We start from the raw sequence: 25463 nt of genomic DNA on the forward strand, positions 1-25463 counted from the left end.
TGACCAACATGGTGAAACCCCATCTCTACTAAAAATACAAAAATTAGCCAGGTCTGGTGGCACATGCCTGAAATCCCAGATACTCAGGAGACTGAGGCAGGAGAATCGCTTGAACCCAGGAGGCAGAGGTTGCAGTGAGCCAAGATCGCGTCACTGCATTCCAGCCTTGGTGACAGAGTGAGACTCCATCTCAAGGAAAAAAAAATAAAAAAGACATCTTCCCTCAGTTATATGCCATACACACAAATAAAGACTAGTTTATAACAATCAGCTAAGCTGAGGCAGAATTCAGAAAGGCTTCAGGAGTGGAGAGAGTCAGATCACAGTTGAGGGTCACTCTGTTTTTTGAACCCAGGGGTTGGTTCCACAAATTTTCTTAATTCATCAGCCAAAGAACCTGCAAAAGATCACCCTGACAGTGGCAAAAGCAGAATTAGGAAACTAAATGGAAAATAACCACTAACAAGCCTAATTAGGATATTTACTCATGGCAGCAAAATGAGGATAACACCCACAAACATAGAGTCTGCATTCCAAGATTCTTATAGAATGGAATAAACAAGCATTTATACTCTAACTGCTAAGTTTACATATCCAAAGCTGAGGTGAGAAGGGAGTGATACTATAGAAAAAAAGACAAGGGCACTGTTCCTTAGTAGAATTATTTCTCTTAGATAGCAAAAACAATCAAGAATTCCTTTATTAGTCTGCAGTTGAGCCTCAGATAAGACTGCAGCCCTGGTCAACCCAACCTTGACTGCAGCTTTCTGAGACCCTAAGCAGATCTAGCTAAGCTGTGCTTAGACTGCTGATCCATAGAAATTGAGATAATAAATGTGTGTTGTTTTATGCCACTAAGTTTGTAGTAATTTGTTATGTAGAGATAAATAATATAGTATTATAAGCTAGTACACGATTTTTAATTTATTTATTTATTTTTTTTTGGAGACAGGGTCCCACTCTATTGCCCAGGTGGAAGTGCAGTGGAGCATTCATAGGTCACTGCAACCTCAAATATTCTAGACTCAAGCAATCCTCCCACCTCAGCCTCCCAAGCAGCTAGGACTATAGGCACGTGCCACCATGCCTAAGTTTTTTATTTTTATCTTTTGTAGAGACAGGGTCTTACTATGTTGCTCAGGCTGGTCTTGAACTCCTAGCTTAAGCTATCCTCCTACCTCAGCCTCCCAAAGCGCTGGGATTATAGGTGTAAGCCATCATGCTCTGTCACTAGTACATTATTTTACTTTCTTCAATTATATAAAATATTTGAAAGACTTTTTTTTTAAGATTAAGTATTTATGTTAATAACTTGGAAAAAACACTATTGAGAATCACGAGACCTAACATTAAGTCTCGATTCTACCTTACTAAGTCACGTTGTGTAAGGTTCATAATCTCTCAGAGCCTCGAGAGTTCTTATTTATAACCAGGGACAAAACCTGCCCTGTTGGTAAAAGAAAATGAGTGAGACACTGAAAATTATAAAGCACTAAAGAAGCCAAAATCCAACTGCTTCTCATCAACAGTTCTGCTGCCATTCTAGTGCAAGCCATTATCATTTCTTGCTGGGGTTATTTTGGCAGATTCCTAACCCATCTCTCAGTTTTTGTTGCTGGCGCCTCCTTTAAGTTTTTCATTACTGGCCCCTCTTTACAGTTATCTGAGTCATTATTTTAAACATAAATAAGATCATATCACTTCTCTGCTCAAAATCCACCAGTGACTCCCCTTCACATCCAGAATGGGATCCACAGTGACCAAGGTCACACATAAGTAAGTCTTTACTGTTAACAAGTATAGAATATTGCACCTTAACAAGATTTTCAATTGCAGGATCTTTATAGTTTCCCTTTAAAACTGAGATGAGTCCCCGGTGTATGGGGAGGGGGGAGGGGGGAGGGATTGCATTGGGAGTTATACCTGATGTAAATGACGAGTTGATGGGTGCTGACGAGTTGATGGGTGCAGCACAGCAACATGGCACAAGTATACATATGTAACAAACCTGCACGTTATGCACATGTACCCTACAACTTAAAGTATAATAATAATAAAAAATAAATTTAAAAAAAAAAAACTGAGATGAGTGTTAGAAGTCAGGAAAACAAAGGCAAGGCTAATGACAGAGGAACTATGAGCCAGCCTTCATGGAGTGTGGACTCTAAGAGGATAGAAATAAACTGGGAAAGCAAAAAAATGAGATGAGGAAGAGGGTAAATTTATTGAGTACATACTTTTGGTCTGATAACTTTTCTATATGTAACAACTTTTACATTTTAAAAAATGAATGAACAGGATTAGAATCTTTGGTGTCTGATGCTAGGACTGGGCATCTATCTGCCTTATTCAGATATTCAAAAGGAGAGGAATAGATCTAAGAATTATTTTCATAGATTAGTAATGTTCTGACCACTTCAGTTAAGAATTTTTGATGTTTACACTTTTGGATGGCATTTATAGGATGGGAAATCTTACTTGTCCTAAAGTCCATGGGATTTGACAACTTAAATTTATATTAAATCCACTTTGTTCCACACTGTAACCAATGCTGCCTTAAGCATGATGTGGACCCTGCACACTGTATCGTTCTCCATACCCAACCCACAGTGTCCCAAGTATTAGCATTGTTCATTTCTATCTGTCAAAAGTCTAGTAAAAGATGAGATAAACTCTCTCAATGAAAACATGCTTCAGAATTACCTGCCTCCAGGGTTTACATACAGTCTAATGGCAATTTAACAAAGATCACCAGAGTGAACAGCTGGCCCCATTCTGACAATGAATGGCAGAGACTGAAGAAACACATAATGGCTTGAAGGAGAAAAGCAGCAGGCTAATCCTCAGGGCTTCAAGGCTTTTCTCCAAATTCAGAGGCAATGGACCTTAAAAGGACCAAAGATGTGCCAGACAAGATGCACCAGCAAGAAGGAAACGTGTCAGTGGATAGGAAACCAGCCTGTGCTCAAACACTCAGCAAAGAAACTGCTGCAGACCAACCTAAAGTGTTAGCGTGACGCAGAACACTCATGACACTCACAGTGCAGGACAGACAATAGGCACCAAGGTCGCTCAGCCAAGCTGGTGCCAGAGCCAAGGAATAAAACTAGGCTTCTTTTAAAACCTGCCAGAACTTTCTTTCATTTCCTCACACAGAAGCACAATGCATATGTACATTATCAACTCCTTTATATTATGCTATATGGAAGGGTATTACAAATACATAAAATAATTTAACAAAATTAACAATAATTTTCATACATTATTTAACCAAGCAAGAGCTTTTAAACATTGACCAAAAAAATGTGAAATTAAAAACACAAATATGAAGCTTAATTTTTAATTTTGGAAAAGGAAACAATATATCATTTTGTGTGTATGTGTTTAAACAAAACTGACTTTATTTAGGTATCAGAGGGTTAGCCGAGTTCCTTTAAATAGTTAGGGATTTGCAAAGTGCAAAGCTCATGTAACATAATCTGTGTTTTCCTCAAATCCCCATCGGTCCATTTGCTTAAGAAACCAACGCTTCCTGGCAGGGCGCCAGCATACCAAACCTGCCCAGTCGTGCATAGTTTTATTTCTGTTACTAAATTAGGAAACCGAGTGGGCAATGTCTGGGCCAACAGCGAAGAGAAATGCCTCAGCATCATTAGCCTGCAAGTCTCCCTAAAAGCTACATCATTATAAGATATTTAATTTTTAATTAGAGATACCAAGGTCATTTAGCCTAATAATGTACAATACTAAGAAATAATTAAATGAAGACAAAAGGGAAAAACCCAAATGTTTAACAAAAGTATTCTTCTGAATAGCCTTAATCATGTTGTTAAAAATAAATGAACTACTACCACTTAAGGCTTAATTTCTCAATGACTGATACTAAAATACTGCCCTCTGTTTCTAAGTGATGAAGGAGAAATGTGAAGTTATGCATCACAATTCTTACAAAGATATACTAACATACTTTATGTAGAGCTCAGTTTGAACATTCAAGATTTGAGTGGAGAAACACGAACAAAGTCACTGTTTTTATTTTCAAAGTAATTTATAAATAACAGAAAAATATAGAAGGAAAAATATATAATATTCCTCTTTCCAAATTTTACTGACCCCTAATTAGCATATCACAGAGCTTTTAAAAAAAAAGATAGTATTCATTAACATTCTTTAAATAAACAAACCCTGATATTTTATGGAAAGCTAAAGCTTGAATCCTGAAGGTGTTAGGATAATTTTAGTTTCAGCGATTTCAGAAACACTTTTTTCTTATAAACATCTTGTTAAATCCAAACATTATAAACATTTTCTTAATTAATTTCAAAGTAGTATTTATTTTACTTTATAAAAGAATAAAAAATTAAATGAATATGTGCTAGAAAATCTACATCTTTATATAGATAATTTATGTATTTAAATATCAGAGTTCAGAAATTACAGAAAAATTAAACCAAGTTTCGGTGCTGTAAAAGCCCTGAAAGACTCGTCAACCATGACTATATAAAAAGATGTTCAAAATATTTACTACCATTTAGCAAGACAGAAAATTCATTCATATTTATAAAAAAGCCTGAGAGATGAACTCTTCCAATAATCATCCTGGCTGTCGGCATGCCTTCTTCTAGTCTCCTTTTATATATATGTATTTACATGATCTCTAGAGGATAGCAAAATGCACCTAGCTGATCTGATGTGTGCCAAAACCAAGAGCCTTTCACTTGTTTGGCTCAACTCCTACCACTAAGATCTGGCCATCAAAGACGCACGTGAGCAGTTCCACAGGATTGGGGTGGGTCACATAGTCTCAAGTCTCTCCCTATATTGTTGATAAGAAGCACATTGCTGTGGAGGCCCAACAAAATTAGAGAAGCAAGATTAAAGCCATAAGTATTCTTACATAAATAAAAATACAAGCAAGAAATAGACCAAATGATTAGAAATTAACACTGAATAGGGTCGTGATCCCCATAAATCACTTTAATAAATAGTCTTTCAGACCATCATCCTTGTTAATATTGCTACCCATACACACATAAAGAAATATATATAAGGCTGGGCATGGTGGCTCACACCTGTAATCCCAGCACTTTGGGAGGCTGAGGCGGGTGGATCACTTGAGGTCAGGAGTTCAAGACCAGCCTGGCCAACATGGGGAAACCCGGTCTCTACTAAAAAAAAAAGAGCCAGGCATGTTGGTGCGCACCTGTAATCCCAGCTACTCAGGAGGCTGAGGCACGAGAATCGCTATAACCCAGGAGGCAGAGGTTGCAGTGAGCCAAGATCACGCCACTGCACTCTAGTCTGGGTGACAGAGTAAGACCCTGTCTTGAAAAAAAAAAAAAGGAATATATATATAAATGAATGGAGTGCCGGAACAAAGAAAAATAAGTTTTGCTCTTCAAAAGACACGCCAATTTAAAAAAATACACAAACCACAGACTGAGAAAAAAATTTGCAAATCATATATCTGATAAATGACTTGTATCCAGATAATCGCAGGGGTTGACAAAAGTTTACAAACTTGCTGTAAAGGACTATTTATGTAAATATTTTAGGTTTTGCAAACCATATGGTCATTGTCACAACTACTCAACTCTGCCACTGCAGCATAAAAGCAGCCATAGACAATATGTAAACGAATGTGTTCCAAAAAAACTTTATTTAGTAAATCAGATGAAGTGCCAGACTTGGCCCACAAGTCAGAGTTTTCTAACCCTTGATCTCTAGCATATCCATACAGGTTATCTGACACTGAGTCTCTGACAGTAATTTTACAATTCCATAAACTACAGATAACTGATAACAATGTAAATAATTCTTGTTTCTAAACATACATATAAATTATATCCACTGGGGGGACAATGCTCTGTCCTTGTTGAGAAAACCAGCTTTGCCTCATTTGAATATTCATTCTTTTTTTTTTTTTGAGATGGAGTTTCACTCTTGTCCCCCAGGCTGGAGTGCAATAGCACAATCTCAGCTCACTGCAACCTCCACCTCCTGGGTTCAAGCGATTCTCCTGCCTCAGCCTCCTGAGTAGCTGGGATTACAGGCATGCACCACCATGCCCAGCTAATTTTTATATTTTTAGTAGAGACAGGGTTTCACCATGTTGGCCAGGCTGATCTCAAACTCCTGACCTCAAGTGATCCTCCTGCCTCAGCCTCCCAAAGTGCTAGGATTACAGGCGTGAGCCACTGTGCCTGGCCCATTTTTATATTCTTGATCTATAAATGTGTTTGTCCTAGGGATTCTCCTTGAACTGGTTATAACACCTCATCAATTTACTCATTAATGAGTTAAATAAAAGCTTTACCACATTTTAAATTTTTTATATCTGTATGGGAGTCACGATGTTAGCTTTTTTATGAAAATTATCCATTAACACCAGTATACATAAAGAACTCTTACAACACAATAATAAGAAAATAAACAACTCCATTTAAAAATGGCCAAAAGATAGAAATAGTTAATATTTGCCAAAGAGATGGCAAATAGACACATGAAAAGGTGCTTAATCTTTAGTTATTAGTGAAATGCAAATTTAAAACACAATGAGATACCACCATACAGCAACTTGAAGAGCTACAATAAAAAAGACTGAAGATACCAAATGTTGGCAAGGATGAGGAACTGGAACCCTCATACACTGCTAGTGGGAATGCAAAATGGTACAGCCACTTTGGAAAACAGTTTGGCAGTTTCTTTCAAAGTTAAAAATATATCCAGCAATTCTACTCCTAGGTATTTATCCAAGAGAAAAGAAAACATATGCCCACAAAAAGCCTGTACACAAATGTTCATAGCAACATTATTCCTAACAGCCCAAACTGGAGACAGCTCAATTAAACAACTGATGAATAAACCAAATATGGCACATCCATACAATAAAACATTACAAAGCAATAAAAGATGAGGTTATATACATTTAAACTACTAAAACATAAGGTTATATACATTTACATGAAATTTCTGGAAAGTCAAAACTATAGAGACAAAAAGCAAGATCAGTGGTTGTGGGTGAGAACAGAGGCTAGCAATAAACAGGCACTAAGGAACTTTCTGCAATGAAGGAAGAATTCTAAAACTAGATTGTATTGAGGGTTCCTAAACTGTGGACATTGAATAAAGTTAATTAACTGTACATGTAAAATGATGAATTTTATGGCATATAAATTTATACTTCAAAAAAGCTGTTAAAAAATCAATAGCTTGGTGGCACATGCCTGTAATCTCAGCTACTTGGGTGGCTGAGGGAGGAGAATTGCTTGAACCCAGGAGGCAGAGGTTGCAGTGAGCCAAGATTGCGCCATTGCACTCCAGCCTGGGTAACGAGAGCAAAACTTGTTTTCCATCTCAAAACAAAAACAAAAACAAACACACACACACACACACAAAGAATATCAATAGCTTAAAAAATTATTAACTCATACCAAGAATAAAATGATTGACACTGTCATAAAGTTTAACAAGATATTATTTAGATGGCATTTATGAGTGGTATGTAGGAAAAAAAAGTGATGTATAGAACACACATTGTAAACAGTAAAGATCATGCCCTGGGGATAAGGAAATATAGGTTCTCTTTCTTGTCATACCATTATATATCATAATTTTACATATGTTTCTGATTTAGAAGTAGTCAGAAATTTAAACTATGGATAGGAAACAAACACTGGTAATATATAAACTCTCACACCTTATTATGTCATCTCTTTTAGCAGCAGAAGCAAATTTTCAAAGGCATCATTTTAGGTCCTCCATAAAATCAAACCTGCTAGAGCTAGTAAAAATTTTAAAATGTTGAGTTTTAGTGGTAGAATGAACATCAGAATCCATCATGTTAAAATTTACCTACCACATTGGATAAGAAAATGGAGACACAGAGGGATCAAGTAACAATAATTTTATAGGCTTTTGCTTTATTGAAAGTTTATAGTACTTAAAGCTCCATGGAATTCCGTTGTGAGAAACTTAAATAGTTTTACCTATAAAGTTCAAATGCAATTTCACAGGATATCATAAGCAAACCAAGAATATTCAAATAAAATAGATATGGTGGTTGGCATTTTATAAAAAAATTAAGAAGTACAGAATAGATACAATTATTATTAACTTTGATTTATGAAGCTGATTTTATTAAGAGTCTCAAAAGAAAAAGGTTAAAACGTGCACTTCCCTTTTACTTAAAAATTAATAGTATTCTATAGTCTATATTTAATATAACATGCACTTAAAAACAATACAAATATTTGACTCTTAGATTGCTAAATAATTTAGGGATTTGGTCTTTGTAAAATACATATTCAACTATGCTATTGGATCTTCTCACTTAAAGAGAATGAGTTACGGAAATTTATCTCTGAACGAGAACAGCTCCTCTGATGGATAAAAATACTGCAAGACAACACCCTGTGCATATAAAACAGTAACGGTGATTCTTCCTTCACTGGTTATGTACACAGAGCTGTACAGAAAAATTATCTCACATTCTTGAACACGTAGTAATCAGTTTCCTAGAGATATCAGGTAATAGAAGAATAGCACCACAGAAATCATAATTTTGGTTCAGGACATATACAACAATATGCGTAATTGTGCACACCTTTTATTTTATTTCATTTTCTTAGACAGAGTCTCACTCTGTCACCCAGACTGGAGTGCTGTGGCACAATCTTGGCTCACTGCAGCCTCCGCTTCTTGGGTTCAGGCGATTCTCATGCCTCAGCTTCCTGAGGGGCTGGCATTACAGGTACACACAAACACATCTGGCTAATTTTTGTATTTTTAGTAGAAACAGGGTTCAGCATGTTGGCCAGGCTGGTCTCAAACTCCTGACCTCAAGTGATCCGCCCACCTCGGCCTCCCAAAGTGCTGGGATTACAGGCATGAGCCATGGTGCCCAGCCAATTGTGCATACTTTAAAAAATATTTTCCAATGTACATTTGTTCTGCTTTAGATTAAACACTATTTTCATAGCCTGTAAACAAAAAATTATAAAAATAATTCTTTGATTACTCAATTGAATAGTTTAATAATTGAAATTTTAATTTTATATATGAGACTTGTACTTTCATTTATAAAAATATGCATTTATATTTTAAAACTAGGTAAAAATAGATACAGAAAAATTCTAAGACTTTATATTACTATAAACATCCATATATATCTTTCAGCATTTTGTTCTCAACATTTTAATTATTTCAACATCTTATAATGACTATGAAATTACAGTAAAAACTATCTCATTTAAGAAAAATGGATTCATGCTAGGACCTAAATATATATGAAAATAATATGACTTCCACAAAACCTGTGGTTATTCCAAAAAAAGAAAAAGAAAAACTAAGTCACTAATACTAGTATTGTAAATTCACACTAAAATGAAGAATGCCAAACTTCTCAAATTTAAAAAAGTCATCAAAAGAGCTCTGCCAGGCTTTAATTCTCTTTCAGATTATGTCAGGAGCAGAGATGTCAGCAGATCCAGCTAAGAAGCAGATCAGACATATAAACGACTAGTGATATTTGCTATAAGCATATAAAGATATTCATTTTTTGAGCCCGTCCTCACTTCTACAGCCAGTTTTGACTTCATGTTTTCCTACTACCTACAAAAAATACACAGTGAAAACCAAAACTTCTCAAAAACAAAGTATCTGTTTAAAATGGCAATTTTTAGTAAAAGCGTTAATAAAAAGGATTAAACAAAGAATTATTATGCACATTGAGTGGGGGGGTTCATAACAAACAATATCAAGCAACGTTGTAAAAATTACTTCTCATTACATCGACCCTTGGCAAATCATAAAGCTTTTCACTCATTAAAACAAGCGTTAACTCTAAAATTACTTGCATAACAGAAATCTGATTTAAATTGAAACCTTTAACAAGTTAAAACGTAATTTACAGATGAAGTAAAGCAACGGCATGTTCAAATAAATGAAAAATAAAATGTTTTGCATATTAAATACATTAATTTTTAAGAAACACTTATTTTGGTATCTATATTATGTGAACCTATATATGAAACCTATATTATATCCATCTATATAATACATGTAGATATATTAGCTATATTAATTTTTCTTTACAATTTACATAAAATCATTATTTTCTGATCATGTCACAAAATATATTGAAATCAAGGTAGAAAAATCAACTGAATCATTTCAATATATTGAAATCAAGGTAGAAAAATCAGCTGAAACTGTAAAATAATTATACATGAAAATGCTATCTTTGCTAATGTATTTATCTAAAACATACTTTTGCCAGAGTTTGGTTAACAAATGCAATACATCAAATCACGATTCATATAATATTTTAACACTTGAAAGTTCTTTAGTAAAAACAAACAATTAAACCACATTTTGCCAAGAAAGCAAAAGGTATGGTAGAAATTACTCCATGCCACCTCTAAAATATTGCAGGCTGATTTAGATACAAAAATAACAAAGCCAGGTGCAGTGGTTCACACCTGTAATCCCAGCACTTTGGGAGGCAGAGGCAGGTGGATTGCCTGAGGTCAGGAGTTCGAGATCAGCCAGGCTAACATGGTGAAACCCCATCTCTACTAAAAATACAAAAATTAGCTGGGCATGGTGGCACATGCCTGTAATCCCAGCTACTTGGGAGGCTTAGGCAGGAGAATCGCTTCAACCCGGGAAGTGAAGGTTGCAGTGAGCCAAGATTGCACCACTGCACTCCAGCCTGCGTGACACAGGGAGACTCCATCTCACAATTAAATCTCTGAAGTCTTATTAATAGGTTGTTGTCTAAGAAAACACATATTCTCAAGAAAATTCACTTGAAAAGACTAAAAACACTTCTATATTTATCAGGTTTTTAAAAATGTCCCCAATTCCTGGTATTGATAATAAACAAATGGTTATGAACTCAGTATAGGCTTCTATCATGCAACCACAACATTTTCAGCAATTTATTTAAATGAAGGGTTTTAAACTGGGGAAACAGTTGGTCAAATCTGTATTTGAGAGAGAGAATCCTGGAACCAGTGTGTATAATGGATTATGAGATGGATACATTTCAGAGATAAATAGTGGAAAATACCCAAACTAAATCATTTGCTCCTGCATACCACTTTCACACCAGCTTAGTTCCCACACGTCACATCTGCCTTCTCCTTAAGCCCTCCTTAACTGACCTCAGTGCTGTCATCACTGTTGCCATGCAGCACCAAGCCTATAATATACCATGCTGTCATAAATTAATTCTATAAGAAGTACTGCATGTGAAGTGAATTTGGATCACTTGGGTTATAGTGTTAGTTGCTTTTAAATCTTTTCACAAAGGAATGGGCCCTGGAAAGGAGTTCATCATGCCTTAGGCGTTAAGCATGATTGATGGTAGAGGCTTTCCAAGTCTGAGCAACCAACTTTTCTTCTTTTGCCTTTTTTTTTTAAGTATTGTAGCAATGAACTTTTGTATTTTAGACATCTGGCAAGTTTTCTAACATTTCCCTTTACACCGCTCCTAAAAAGGAGTATTTTCTGTATTTATTTGACACTGAGAAGGATACATGGTCCAGAAAACAAAACTTTTTTTCTTTTAGAATATTTTTAAGTCATTTTTATCCTAAGGTTTTGCCAAATTTTGAAAGCTTGTAAAAGTTTGTAAATAAAATTGATGAGCCTTAGCTCCATTTGTAAGAAGATTTTACAATAGCTGATAGTTTATCTACAGTAAAAATATTTTTCTGAGAAATCTGTTTTATCTATTATACCATAATTTTATGTAAAAATCTAAATTTAAAATCTCTATGTTATTATAAAGTTTTTAATATATGTATATTTAATTATACTATAAAGTTACTTTACTAATAAAGTACTATAACCATTACAAAGTTATAATTAATAATAAGGTAACTTCAGGTTCATAAAAGTCATTGAGGGCCAGGCATGATGGCTCACACCTTTAACCCAGCATTTAGGGAGGCCAAAGCATGAGGATCACTTGAGGCCAGGAGTCTGAGACCAGCCTGGGTGACATAGCAAGACCCCACATCTATAAAAAAAAAAAAAAAAAAAAAATTAAAGAAAATTAGCCAGGCATGGTGGTGCATGCCCGTAGTCCCAGCTACTCAGGAGGCTGAGGCAGGAGGATGACTTGAGCCCACAAGGTCAAGGCTGTAGTGAGCTATGATTACTCTACTGCACTCTAGCCTGGGTGACAGAGTGAGATCCTGCCCCTAAAAAAATAAATAAATAAAATAAAAAATAAAGTTACTGAAAGAACAAGTTCTTAATATGAGTTTAGGGCTCTGGTAGATAATTTTTTTATTTTATTTTATTTTTCTGAGACAGAGTTTTGCTCTTGTTGCCCAGGTTGGAGTGCAATGGTGCAATCTTGGCTCACTGCAACCTCTGCCTCCCGGGTTCAAGTGATTCTCCTGCCCTCAGCCTCCAGAACAGCTGGGATTACAGCACCCATCACCACACCCAGCTAATTATTTCTGTATCTGGTAGATAATTTATTCAGTGGTCATCTAGCAAGCTGAGGTAGATTGTTAGATTTTTGCCCCTCCACCCATTAGTTGTCAAAACGGGTATTTCAAGTCTCAGCACTGTGTACCAAGATAATCACTAGCTACAATAACACACTCAATACTTCTTTCTCTCTCCTCTCTAATTTCTTCTTTGCAAGTACTGCATGCAGTTTAAATATTAGACAATAAAATATTATAAGTGCCCTTGAAGTATGGGTCCAGATTTTGTTTTCCTTCTTAGCGTCCACTTTCTCTAGCACATAGCGTGGTATACTTTGAGCAGTAAAACTATTTTGTTAAGCAGATGAAATAGCAAGTCCCCTTCCAGTCATGTAGATAACCCCACAAAATAGAGAAAATCTATTTATGTATATTGCTGACCACACATATATAGCCTGGTGACACCAGAAGGATGCTCTGCCAGAGATTAACTTTTTAGATTCTTTTTTAGTGAGAGAAGTGCTAGCTAGTTATTTTACCAGACTGATGTGTAATCAGTGAAAAGCTGAGTCTCCCAGAAGAGTAAATCACCCAAAATTACCATGGTATTCGCCTAAGGAGGGTAATATGGGGTGAAGAGCCTTGAATATCTGGGGACAGGAGACAGAATAACACACTTTGTGTTTTGCGGATTCAAAATGAGAGCTGCTTTGTTCTCCTTTTGAACTGATCACATAGTATGTAGGCACAATGGAAGCGATGAGGAAACCGGGGCTGACCCAGTGTTCCTGGGCCACTTATCATTCCTAGAAACTGTAACACAGGGAATTCAAATATGGAGCACCTGTGCCAAGGCTTGTAACTACAAGGTGGGATCAGCACCTCTGAAAAATCAGCACCTCCGTACTGCATAGGCAGTACAACATGAGATTGTACTCCTCTTCGCCTCCACATGAGATGAATAAACACGGAGGTTTCACGACAATTCAGGTGGCAATGGGACAGACCTAAGAAAGGATACTAAATTTCATTCCAATAAACTTACAGAGGTTCAATGGGTGAAAAAGTAAATTTTAAGAAAAAAATGGTAATAAATTTGACTACACTTGAAACCTGGGTTTTCGGAACAACACATGCTGGTTATATGTGGTACACATTTCTGTCTGTGCATACTTTCAGCCATTAAAACACAACAGAGTCATGCTTTTAACTTGGGCTGAAAATCCTGCCTTTTTTGGTATGCAAAACAACTTTTCAAGGATAAAAGTATTTTTTAAAAATAGGCTGATTTATATGCCAGATGTAAGCAACATCTTTTCTGACTGCTGGTTACTTTTTGTTGTTTCTTTGTTGCTATAACCTTCTCTTGTGGTAATTCAGAGTGTTTACAGCAGACCACAAAGGTGTCAGGTTTCTCTTGACTATCAAAGATTGGCTGTTCTTTCTGTCTCCTCAAACATCCATTGGACTTTGTGACATTTAGCGAGGTTTAATCAGAAAGGGGCCCTGCACTGATGGAAGCCTTTCTCCAACAATCCTTTATTTCTAGGTACACAGTAAAATTCTCTTCATAATAGATTACATAATTTTATATGATCAAATTACAAAATGTCATTGGAAGAAAATTGGTTTAAATATGTTCTATGACAAATAATGTTATAGTTTTGACGCCAGGCATAGAGAAAAGCAATACATAAATGTTTAAGTGGTACACACTTAGCAGCAGCAACAACAACAACTACAAAAACATATATATAAAAGAATGTAGGGAAGCACTCAGATGAGAAATCAAAGGACATCTAATAGGACTTCCACTTCCAGACATGACAGGGTAACTGATGCCAGACCTGCCTCCCACCAAAACACAATAAACTACTCAAAAAATATGAAGCAATTGTTTTCAAGCAATGGACAGGCAACCCAGAACTACAATCCTTAAAATCTGGGGAACACAAGAGATGAGCCCCATGTTGGACCCAAATTTCTGCCATGGGGCTTATTTTGGGCCACAGCACAGGGAAATGGAACCTAAACAGAGCTCCAGTCTTGCAGAACTGAAGAGGCACAGATCAGAGTGGCGGGCAAGTGAAGCACCTAGAAGATGCAGGACAGGGCACCAAAGATGAAAAGGCTGTGAGGAGGTAAAGAGGGTGCTATGATCTGAATGTTTGTGTCCCCACCTCTAAATTCATATGTTAAAACCAAGTCACCAATGCAATGGTCTCAGGAGGTGGGGCCTTTGGGAGGTCCTAAGGGTGAAACCCTCATGAGTGGAATTAGTGCCCTTACAGAAGATGCCGCAGAGAGCTGCCTTGCCCCATTCCACCACATGAGAACATAGTGAAAAAGTGTCATCTATGAATCAGAAAGTAGGACCTCACCAGATACCAAATCTGCTGGCACCTTGATCTTGGAACTCCCAGCCTCCAGAACTCAGCAATACATTTCTGTTGTTTATAAGCTACCCCATTTATGGTATTTGTTTACAGCAGCCTGAATGGATTAAGACAGAAAAGCATAAAAACTAGCACACTGGAGAGCATAAAAGAAATGGTGAGTAGAAGTCAGATCAACAGATATCTTCTAATCTTGAGACAAGGGCAAGAAAAAGATTACATTAAAAAAAAAGAAGAAGAAGAACAAAGTTCAGTGACCTGTAGAAGAATACCAAATTATCTAATGTGTGTAACCAGAGTTCCAGAGAGAGAGGAAATGTGGAACAGAAAAATATTTGAAGAAATAATAACAGGAAACTTGCCAATTTGGGAATAAAGAAAACCCCAAGAAAGGTAAATATAAAAAATCCTGTATCAAGACACATCATATACAAACTGCTAATACCAAAGATAAAGAGAAAAGATTAAAGAGAGAAATCTTAATGCAGCCATAGAAAAAGATACAGGGTAACAATGATACAAATTACGGCTGACTTCTCATCAGAAACAATGACAGCCAGGAAATAATGGAAGATCTTCCTTAAAGTGCTCAAAGAAAAAACTCTTGTCAATTCAGAATTTTATTTCCAGAGAAAATATTCTTCAAAAGTGAAAATGAAATAACATTTTTGCATAAAGAAAAACTGAGATAGTTCATTGCCAGTAGAACTGCACTAAAACAAATACTAAAGGAAGTACTTCAGGTTGAAGAGAAATGACAGATGGAAACTAAATCTAGAGGAAAAAATGGCCAGGTGCAGTGGCTCACATCTGTAATCTCAGTGCTTTAGAAGGCCAGGATATTGAGATCAGCTCAGGCAACACAGCAAGACTGTGTCTCTTAAGAAAAAAAGAATAGAACATACAGGAAATAGTGAATATTCAGGAAAATTTTTTTAGGTGTTTTATTTTTTGAGACAGAGTTTCGTTCTTGTTGCCCAGGCTGGAATGCAATGGCGTGATCTCAGCTCACCACAACCTCCGCCTCCTGTGTTCAAGTGATTCTTCTGCCTCAGCCTCCTGAGTAGCTGGGATTACAGGCATGTGCCACCATGCCTGGTTAATTTTGTATTTTTAGTAGAAATGGAATTTCTCCATGTTAGTCAGGCTGGTCTCAAACTCCCAACCTCAGGTGATCCACCCACCTTGGCCTCCCAAAGTGCTGGGATTACAGGTGTGAGCCACCATGCCCAGTGTTAGTATTTTAAAGACAACTGACTTGCAAAAATAATATTATCTTAAAGAGTTTATAACATATATTGAAATGACATAGTAGTACAAAAGAAGGAGGGTAAAAGGAAGTATACTGTTGTAAAATATGCACAATAATAAATGAATGTATATAATTTATATGAAATGGTACAATATTCTAAATGTAATAAGTTAAGGGAGCATATTGTGAAGCCTAGAGGAAAGTCAATGGAGGAAATAAAATGGAACACTAAAACATACTCAAGTAATCCAAAAATAGAAAGGAAGCAAAGAGGAACCAAAAACAAATTGTGGAAGTCAGTTGGGAAGAAGGAGGACTTAATTCCAATTTGAAAATAGAAACTCCAAAGAGATCATCGCTCTCACCCTAACAACTAAAACAAGCTGAATAAAAACCCATCAGAGACTGAGGACATGGGGAAATCTAAATCAGCTCCAAAGAGTGAGAAGCACATTTTCAAAGAGAAGAGATCCCTGGCTGCTATCATCCCTGACTGAAATAGAGGTGGGAAAAGAAATCTGCCACAGATAATGGTTAAAGAGAAAACAGTCTAACTTTGAAAGCTCTATGTGGACATACCCGTGTAGAACCCAGAGGATCCATAGGTATAGAAAGACTGTACTATTAATAAATCCCCCTGCTCAACACAGACACACAAACCACTCTGTCCCACCAACCTTCACCAAAAATGAGGGCAAGGAAAGAGAGCAAGAACTGAGATAATCTCCTCAATGTACTCTAGGCTTCCAGCAAGGGAAAACCTGGAGGATAGGTGGTAACAGAAAAGCCAAGAGAAACTTCTCAGAGGCAAGACCCACTGTCACAGAGTACAGGGCGATGACAGTCAACCTTTACAGGCCAAGGATGGAGCAGCAGGATTCAAAGAGCTCTGAAGTCACAGAAAGCCAGAAGCCAAACTGGAGAGCAAAGAGAATTCCTCAGCAACTGAACCTGCTGGCAGCTGGTCTTTAAAGCAGGGAGATATCTCCTATAATTCAAAAAGATTTGGAATAGCCCATAAATACATGAGAAAGTGCTAAATAACATTAGTCAAGAGAGATTTGCAAATTAAATAGAATTTTTTAAAAATGCAATACTACTTCACACCCATTATGATGGCTAAACAAACAAATAGACAACACCAAATGTTGGCAAGAATGTGGAGTAACTGCACCTCTCATACATTGCTGAGAGAACAGTGTAAAATGGCATAACCACTTTGAGAACTAATTGGCAAATTTTAAATATTGGATATAAAACTATAAAATTATATTCAAAGGCTTTTCAATGACAACAAAGAAACATGGTAAAATGTTAAGTCTTTTAAGAGAATGTAACATGTGACAAGTCTTGGCATGGACTATGGACTATGGAGAAGGGGCTTATTAAGCAGATATCAACTGGTGCCTACTGTGGTCAAATAGGGACAAGATCACAGTCCCTCACATTTCTTTCCCACATTTAGAATACCCTCCCATAGTATGTCTCCAAACATAATAAAGCATTTAGGGGATGTATGCTTAGCCCCTTACATACTTAAATCATAACATCTGAAATCACCTCATGAGATGTATAAAGTGAATCAAATAATTGGTAAAACTTAGTCCATTGCTACTCATGGTGGCAAGAAAGAATAAAGTCTGTATACATGGCTCAATCAAAAGTTCCTATCCAAAATGTATAACTGTTAATGTATATAATTTTACTCAAAACAAGCAAAAGCAAACACAAATAGAAACAAACCCAGGAAAATAAAATCACAAGTATATGCCTCAAATTTCTTATGTAACAGGAGAGATATAAATAAATTATATGAAAGTAGTCACAAAACATATAGCCTTCACTGGTTATTAAGAAGCAGTCAATGATATTAGAAGTACATCCTTAACCTCTAAGATATATAATGGAAGGAAATGACCATATTCTACTACATCATGTTTTTATATTACAGGAAAAGACAGAATAATACAACACCCAGAACAATGGTTTATCACAGAATTGTTTTTTGTGGGGGGTTGGGGACAGAGTCTCACTCCGTTGTCCAGGCTGGAGTGCAATACTGCAATCAGAGTTCACTGCAGCCTTGATATCCTGGGCTCAAGAGATTCTCCCACCTCAGCCTCCCAAGTAGCTAGGACTAAGGTGTGTGTCACCATGCACGGCTAATTTTTTTTTTATTATTATTGTTGGATTTTAGTAGAGACAAAGCCTCACTATGTTGCCCTGGCTGGTCTCGAACTCCTGGCTTCAAGCGATCCTCTTGCCTCAGCTTCCCAAAGTGGTAGGATTACAGATGTGAACCACCATGTCTGGCAGAATTGTATTTTTTGTATATTCTTTAAATGTATGTAAAAAAAAAAGAGTTCATAAATACAGCATTATATTTATGCATTTTGGTTGTATATCTTATATAAGTTTCATATATGAAAATGTTAGTAAAATGTAAAGTATTATCTTTACTGATACATTTTCTAGGCAATCCTCAAAAGAGTATCTCATTTTCTAGGTATCTGAATGTACAAACTTGATGAAAGCTAGAATGATGAAACACCATTGGCCTGATGTATATATAATAAAGGAAAGACCATATTCCTGTATTGTGTCAAAAATTTTTATATTAACTATAGTTAGAAAAAATAAGACATTCATTATATGAGGGTAAAATAATATTTTTTAAAACACAGTCACCGCTGACTGGTGCCAATTTTTTTTTTTTTTTTTTTTTTTTTTTTTTTTTTTTTTTTTTTGAGGTGGAGTCTCACTCTGTCACCCAAGCTGGAGTGCAGTGGTATGATCTCGGTTCACTGCAACCTCTGCCTGCCAGGTTCAAGCAATTCTCCTGCCTCAGCCTCCCAAGTAGCTGAAACTAAAGGCACAACACCACCACACCCGGCTAATTTTTGTATTTTTAGTAGAGATGGGGTTTCACCATGCTAGCCAGGTTGGTCTCGAACTCCTGACCTCAGGTGATCCACCCACCTTGGCCTCCCAAAGTGCTGGGATTACAGGTGTGATCCACTGTGCCCAGCCTGACTGGTGCCATTTTTATATACAGTATTGAATCTATATATTAAGGCCAGAACATAAAGTCTAAAAATTAATCCGTTAGTATGTTTTAATTTAGACATTTCTGTACTTGAAAAAACAAAGAAATATCATAGACTTTTTCATTCGTGGGTTTAACATGCATAATTTTTAACATTCTCATGTTACCCTGAAGTTCTATGACAGGTAGTAATTTGTAGTTTTGTTTGAGTCACATATTTCACCTAGATACACTAAAAGGCTGGTTGGTATTCTCGAGTTGGTTTTACTCAAAAGAGTAAAAATAATCTCAGACAAATTAACATCTGTATCTTTCTCTGCTCATTCTTGAATACACAGTAACTTTCATATAATACCTGAAGCGTAAGTTTTTTATTTTTTAATTATCATGTTTTTTAATACATGAAATCATATATGAGAGTGGGATTTGCAAATATGTGGATTCACAAAGCAAGGTCTCTGGATGCTCCTCCTAAGAAATCAAAGGGTTTAATGGTGGCTGTCAATAAAATGCAAGATTTTAGTACTGCCTATCTATAAGGTACATTCATAATTTACTTACATGTTCAGCAGGCAGAATAGACAATCCTAAGTCTCAAATGTAAATTGTTCTACTAAATTTTAGCATGACTCCTTTTAAAATCAAAGTTAACATACATTAGGTCAGGCGTGGTGGCTCACACCTGTAATCCCAGCAGTTTGGGAGGCCAAGGCAGGTGGATCACTTGAGGTCAGGAGTTTGAGACCAGCCTGGCCAACATGGTGAAACCCTGTCTCTACTAAAAATTCAAAAATTAGCCAGGCATGGGGCCACGCGCCTATAGTCCCAGCTACTCGGGAGGCTGAGGCAGGAGAATCGCTTGAACCTGGGAGGCAGAGATTGCAGTAAGTTGAGATTGTGCCACTGCACTCCAGCCTGACGACACAGCGAGACTCCGTCTCAAAAAAAAAAAAAAAAAAAAAAAAAAAGTTAATGTACATTAGTTACCTCACTGGAGAATAAGAGAAAACACTGCAGGTATTTGACTTTTGGATAGTAAAATGATTATATCATGCAAAGCTCACCTAATTCTCTTATGTGAAATTCAGAATTGAAGTAGCTCCTTGTACAAATATTTTGCCAGAGCAGTAATTCAAAGGGATATTGGTTGCAATGCACAGTTGTAGTAATTGTAGCTATATCTAAAATATAAATGCTACCTTTTTACATTTGCATCACAAAAAAGACTCTTAGTAATATTTCGCCCACATTCCTTAAAGTTTCATCTTCAAACAAATGGACAAATACTTACAAATACATCTACAGCCCATTGCCTAGACATACAGTGAGAAATATGAAGAAATATAGATTTATACTAGACAAGAAACTATTGTGTGCTATAGACTATGATTACCTGGAGGTAGGAATTGCAGTTGGTTATTAGCTAATCGAAGATGACGTAAAGCTCTCAGACGACCAATTTCTGGGCAAACAATTTCTAAGGCATTGTCACTAAGATCCAGACATTGGAGTTTTACAAGAGACCCAATGGCTTCAAAGAGAAAAGGAGAACCAAAATGAATTTGATTCAAGTATTACATCAAATCTGTAATGCAAGTATTCCAAGTTAAAATATTTTACTACTTAATATCCTTGTCTCAGTTGCTCACAAAACAGTAAAAACACGGATCAAACTAAGTTGAAGAAAGTGATAAATACTTCCAGCTGAAGATAAAATATAACTTAAAATACAGCACAAATAAAAACATTAAAACTAAAATAATTCAAGAAATGATACACAGGGCCTTTTTTATCTGACCAGAATTCTTAGCTAGATTTATTAAATTTAGAACTTATTATCTACCTAATAGGAATTTATCTAATAATAGTTTACCTAACTATTATAACCATTTTAGACTTATTTATTTAATTATAGTTCTTAACTGGACTTACTAGAAGAAAAAAAGTTTTGAAGCTAAAAAATTAAAGGTGTCTTAAAATTAAAATTTGTTCTATTTATAAAGCAAAGCTTAAATTATATTATCTTCTAACTAAAAATTTTAAGTAAACATACCTTCCGGAACCACAACTATGTTATTTGAGTGCAGGTATCTAGGAAGGAAAAAGAAAAAAAATAGCTATTGTCATTAAGTACTTTTGTCAGATAATCAGTTTATAAAATGCTCACTTAGAAATTTATCAAATATAAATAGGCCACAACTTTCACACCCTACTCTAATGCATCGACATACAATAATGGTTAGCACAGCTAACTAATAATACTTCGAGAATAATCTTTTGTACTAGAATTGCAAATATTAAATCTATTTACTGATTTAGTTATTTTAAAATAAAAGCATACATAATAGATAAACTATACGTTTTTTTTTAACTTCATAACACAAATTACTAGTTTTTCCAGTTCATTTTATTCAGGCTTTAAAAAATATACTTATTGTGAGAAAAAAATCAACACCTATTGTGTAAAGGAAGATGAACTTTTCATTTCTAAAAAATAACTTCACAAAATAAAGATACTTCTAGCTAGCACGCATACTGAGAACCAACAACGGAGAGATTAAATACTCTTCATTTACAGTGTCTGTAGAACTACTCAACTGTCAACGTACAGAATTTATTTCATGGCAAAAGAAATTTTGTAACAAGAAATCAAATGTTTCTCTTAAAAAATTTTCTTTTTCACAGAGGCTAGAAAGTCTAGGCAAGCCTAAGTAACACTTTTCCCACTACAGTGTCTTGAGCACACTCTGGTGGAGACTTCCTGCAATCAGTAACCAACTATTCAGAGCAAAACAAGTGAATGCTGGAGATCACACAGCAATAATTTAAGAAAATAAATTTATATCATTGATTTAGAGACAACAGAACTAGATTTTAGTAAACTTTACTTTCAAACCTATGGTTTTATTTATTGTACTTTAAAAATATATCTTATAAAGTACTTTTAAATAGAATTTAAAAGTTTTCTTCTGCATTCTTAAAGTCTAATATTGAATATTAAAATGTCAATAAACACAAAATAAGACAGAAAACACTTTTATGAAGATTATTTTATATTGAATTAAATCAATTTTGTAGAAGGTTAATTAACCTGCTGGGTATAACACAATTTAAATAAGCCCACCATTTACTCTATGATATACTTCAGTCCTTGCTTTCTGTATATGAAATGATTACACATTTTAAAATCAATACTCTTTAAACATTAATTTTAGGAAGGAATACTCAAATCAAAATAGAGAACTGATTAAAAAATTTTTTTTAAACAAAATACTTGCCTCAATTCAAGCTCTACCTATAAAAAGACATTAAAATGTCCAAATCAAAATATGAACTAAAGTACCCATTATTATGATTAGAATTTTTCAAACAGACTTTAAAATATTATCTACATATAATGAAGATGCTGTATGAAATAGTACACAGTGGCTGCCTGTGGATGCTGCTGAAGAAGCATCGTTAAAGTCTCTCCTCCCCCTGCCATCATGTCTAAGTCAGTCTCCTAAAGAGCCTGAACAGCTATGGAAGCTCTTCATTGGAGCTCTTCATTGGAGGCGTGAGCTTTGAAACAACCAATGAGAGCCTGAGGAGCCATTCTGAGCAATGGGGAATGCTCATGGACTGTGTGGTCATGAGAGATCCCAATACCAAGCGCGCCGGGGCTTTGGGTTTGTCACTATGCCACTGTGGAGCAGGCGGTTCTGGAAATTTTGATGGTGGTCGTGGAAGTGGTTTTGATGGGAATGACAACTTTGGTCGTGGAAGAAACTTCAGCAGTCATGGTGGGGTTGGTGGCAGCCATGGTGATGATGGATATGGTGGCAGTGAGGATGGCTACAATGGATTTGATAATGATGGAAGCAATTCTGGAAGTGGTGAAAGAATGATTCTGACAATTACAACAGTCAGTCTTCACATTTTGAACCCATGAAGGGAGGACAATGGTGGCAGAAGCTCTGGCTCCTATGGTGGTAGAGGCCAATACTTGACCAAACCATGAAACCAAAGTGGCTATGCCAGTTCCAGTAGCAGCAGTAGCTATGGCAGTGTCAGAAGATTTTAATTACTGTCAGGAAACAAAGCTTAGTGTGAGAGGAGAGCCAGAGAAGTGACAGGGAAGCTACAGGTTACAACAGTTTTGTGAACTCAGCGAAGCACAGTGGTAGCAGGGCCTAGATGCTATAAAGAAGACATGTTTTAGACAAATACTCATGTATATGGGCAAAAAACTTGAGGACTGTATTTGTGAATAATTGTATAACAGGCTATTTTAGTTTCTGTTCTGTGGAAAGTGTAAAGCATTCCAACAAAGGGTTTTAATGTAGATTTTTTTTGCACTCATGCTGTTGATTGCTAAATGTAGTAGTGTGATCATGACACTGAATAAATGTATCTTTAAAAAAATAATACAGAGTGTTGCCAATCCTAACTGTATGTTAGAATCACCAGGGGTCTTACTGGTGTCCGAAACCATCCTGTAGCAAGTGAAACACCATCTTAACTCCAATAATCCTGATGTACAACCAATTAAGAACCATTACTGGTAAAGTGGATCAGACAGCGGGCTCTGAAGCCACACTGCCTGCACCTTAATAGCCATGTGACTATGGAGAAATTACTGAACTGCTCTCTCTCCTAATCTATGATGTTGCAGGGACTAAATGAATTAATATATGTAAAGCTCTTAGAATAGCGCTTGACTCCCAGAAGGATTTAAATGAATGCTCTTGTTATTGTTGTTATTATAGTTATTATGAGTCATTTGTAGTCATAGGCTTAGGACTTTCAAATTTAAGTCACTACCTTTTACTTAATTTTGGTAATTTCAGAGTAATTGAAATGTTGATGTTTCAATGTCCTTATTATGTTCCTCTTCTACTCAAATAATGCAGGAACTCTCATTCATTGTTGGTGGGAATGCCACTTTGGGGTATACACACTTTGGAAAATGGCTTGGCAGTTTTTTTAAACAACGTTAAATGTAGATGTTTACTTAATAGGAATATTCCAAAGTCAGCTTCTTTGTTTTGACAAATGAACCATGGAATTCTTTTTTTTTTTTTTTTTTTTTTTTTTTTTTTGAGATGGAGTCTCCCTCTGTCACCCCAGTTAGAGTGCCATGGCTCGATCTCTGCTCACTGCAACCTCCGCCTCCCCGGTTCAAGTGATTCTCCTGCCTCAGCCTCCTGAGTAGCTGGGATTACAGGTGCTTGCCACCACACTTGGCTAATGTTTTTTGTATTTTTAGTAGAGATGGGGTTTCAGCATGTTAGTCAGGCTGGTCTCAAGCTCCTGACCTCGTGATCCGCCCACCTCGGCCTCCCAAAGTGCTAGGATTACAGGCGTGAGCCACCGCGCCCGGCCTGTACCATGGAATTCTAAGATGTTAACAACAGGACAAACTGGGTAAGGGGTATACCAGAATGCTCTGTACTATGTTTATAACTTTTCTATAAATATAAAATTGTTCCAAAATAAAAAAGTTATTAAAAAAAATTTTTTTAGGTTGGGTGCAATGGCTCACACCTGTAATCCCAGCACTTTGGGAGGCCAAAGCAGGTGGATCACCTGAGGTCGGGAGTGCGAGACCAGCCTAACCAACATGGAGAAACTCGTCTCTACTAAAGCTACAAAAATTAGCTGGGCGTGGTGGCACATGCCTGTACTCCCAGCTACTCAGGAGGCTGAGGCAGGAGAATCTCTTGAACCCAGGAGGCGGAGGTTCCAGTGAGCTGAGATTGTGCCACTGTACTCCAGCCTGGGCAACAAGAGCAAAACTCCATCTCAAAAATAAATAAATAAATAAATAAATAAATAAATAAATAAATAAATAAATGAAATTTAATTAAAGAAACAGGACTTCTACTTTTAGTCAGGATGAATCACAGCAATGGAGTAAACGGGATTTACCCAACTGTTATAAACAAGAAAACCGGATGAAATACAGTGACATGCCACTTAATGACTGGGATATGTTCTAAGAAATGTGTTATTAGGTGATTTCCTTGTTGTGCAAACATCATAGGTGTTCTTGTTTTATTTTATTTTATTTTATTTTATTTTATTTTATTTTATTTGAGATGGAGTCTCGGTCTGTCGCACAGGCTGGAGTGCAGTGGTGCAATCTCGGCTCACTGCAAGCTCCACCTCCCAGGTTCACGCCATTCTCCTGCCTCAGCCTTCCGAGTAGTTGGGACTACAGGCGCCTGCCACCACCACGCCTGGCTAACTTTTTGTATTTTTAGCAGAGACGGGTTTTCACCTTGTTAGCCAGGATGGTCTTGATCTCCTGACCTCATGATCCGCCCACCTCGGCCTAC

The 25463-nt window shown here is 36.4% G+C and overlaps 1 protein-coding gene across 5 annotated transcripts in view; it reads right to left on the minus strand.

Annotated features, from left to right (window-relative positions):
- The window catches only part of LOC105479406 (leucine rich repeat containing 28), a 129069-nt gene that overhangs the window by 71882 nt on the left and 31724 nt on the right, over window positions 1-25463 (minus strand). For all 5 annotated transcript variants that reach the window (XM_011737340.2, XM_071100594.1, XM_071100596.1 and 2 more), the window contains 2 exons: window positions 21197-21234; window positions 20537-20674 (listed from right to left, as the gene is read on the minus strand). In XM_011737340.2, coding sequence (XP_011735642.1) covers window positions 20537-20674; window positions 21197-21234 — 176 coding nt within the window. The remainder of the gene's footprint in view (window positions 1-20536; window positions 20675-21196; window positions 21235-25463) is intronic.

This window comes from Macaca nemestrina, chromosome 7, assembly GCF_043159975.1.
Source record: "Macaca nemestrina isolate mMacNem1 chromosome 7, mMacNem.hap1, whole genome shotgun sequence".
Lineage (NCBI taxonomy): Eukaryota > Metazoa > Chordata > Mammalia > Primates > Cercopithecidae > Macaca > Macaca nemestrina.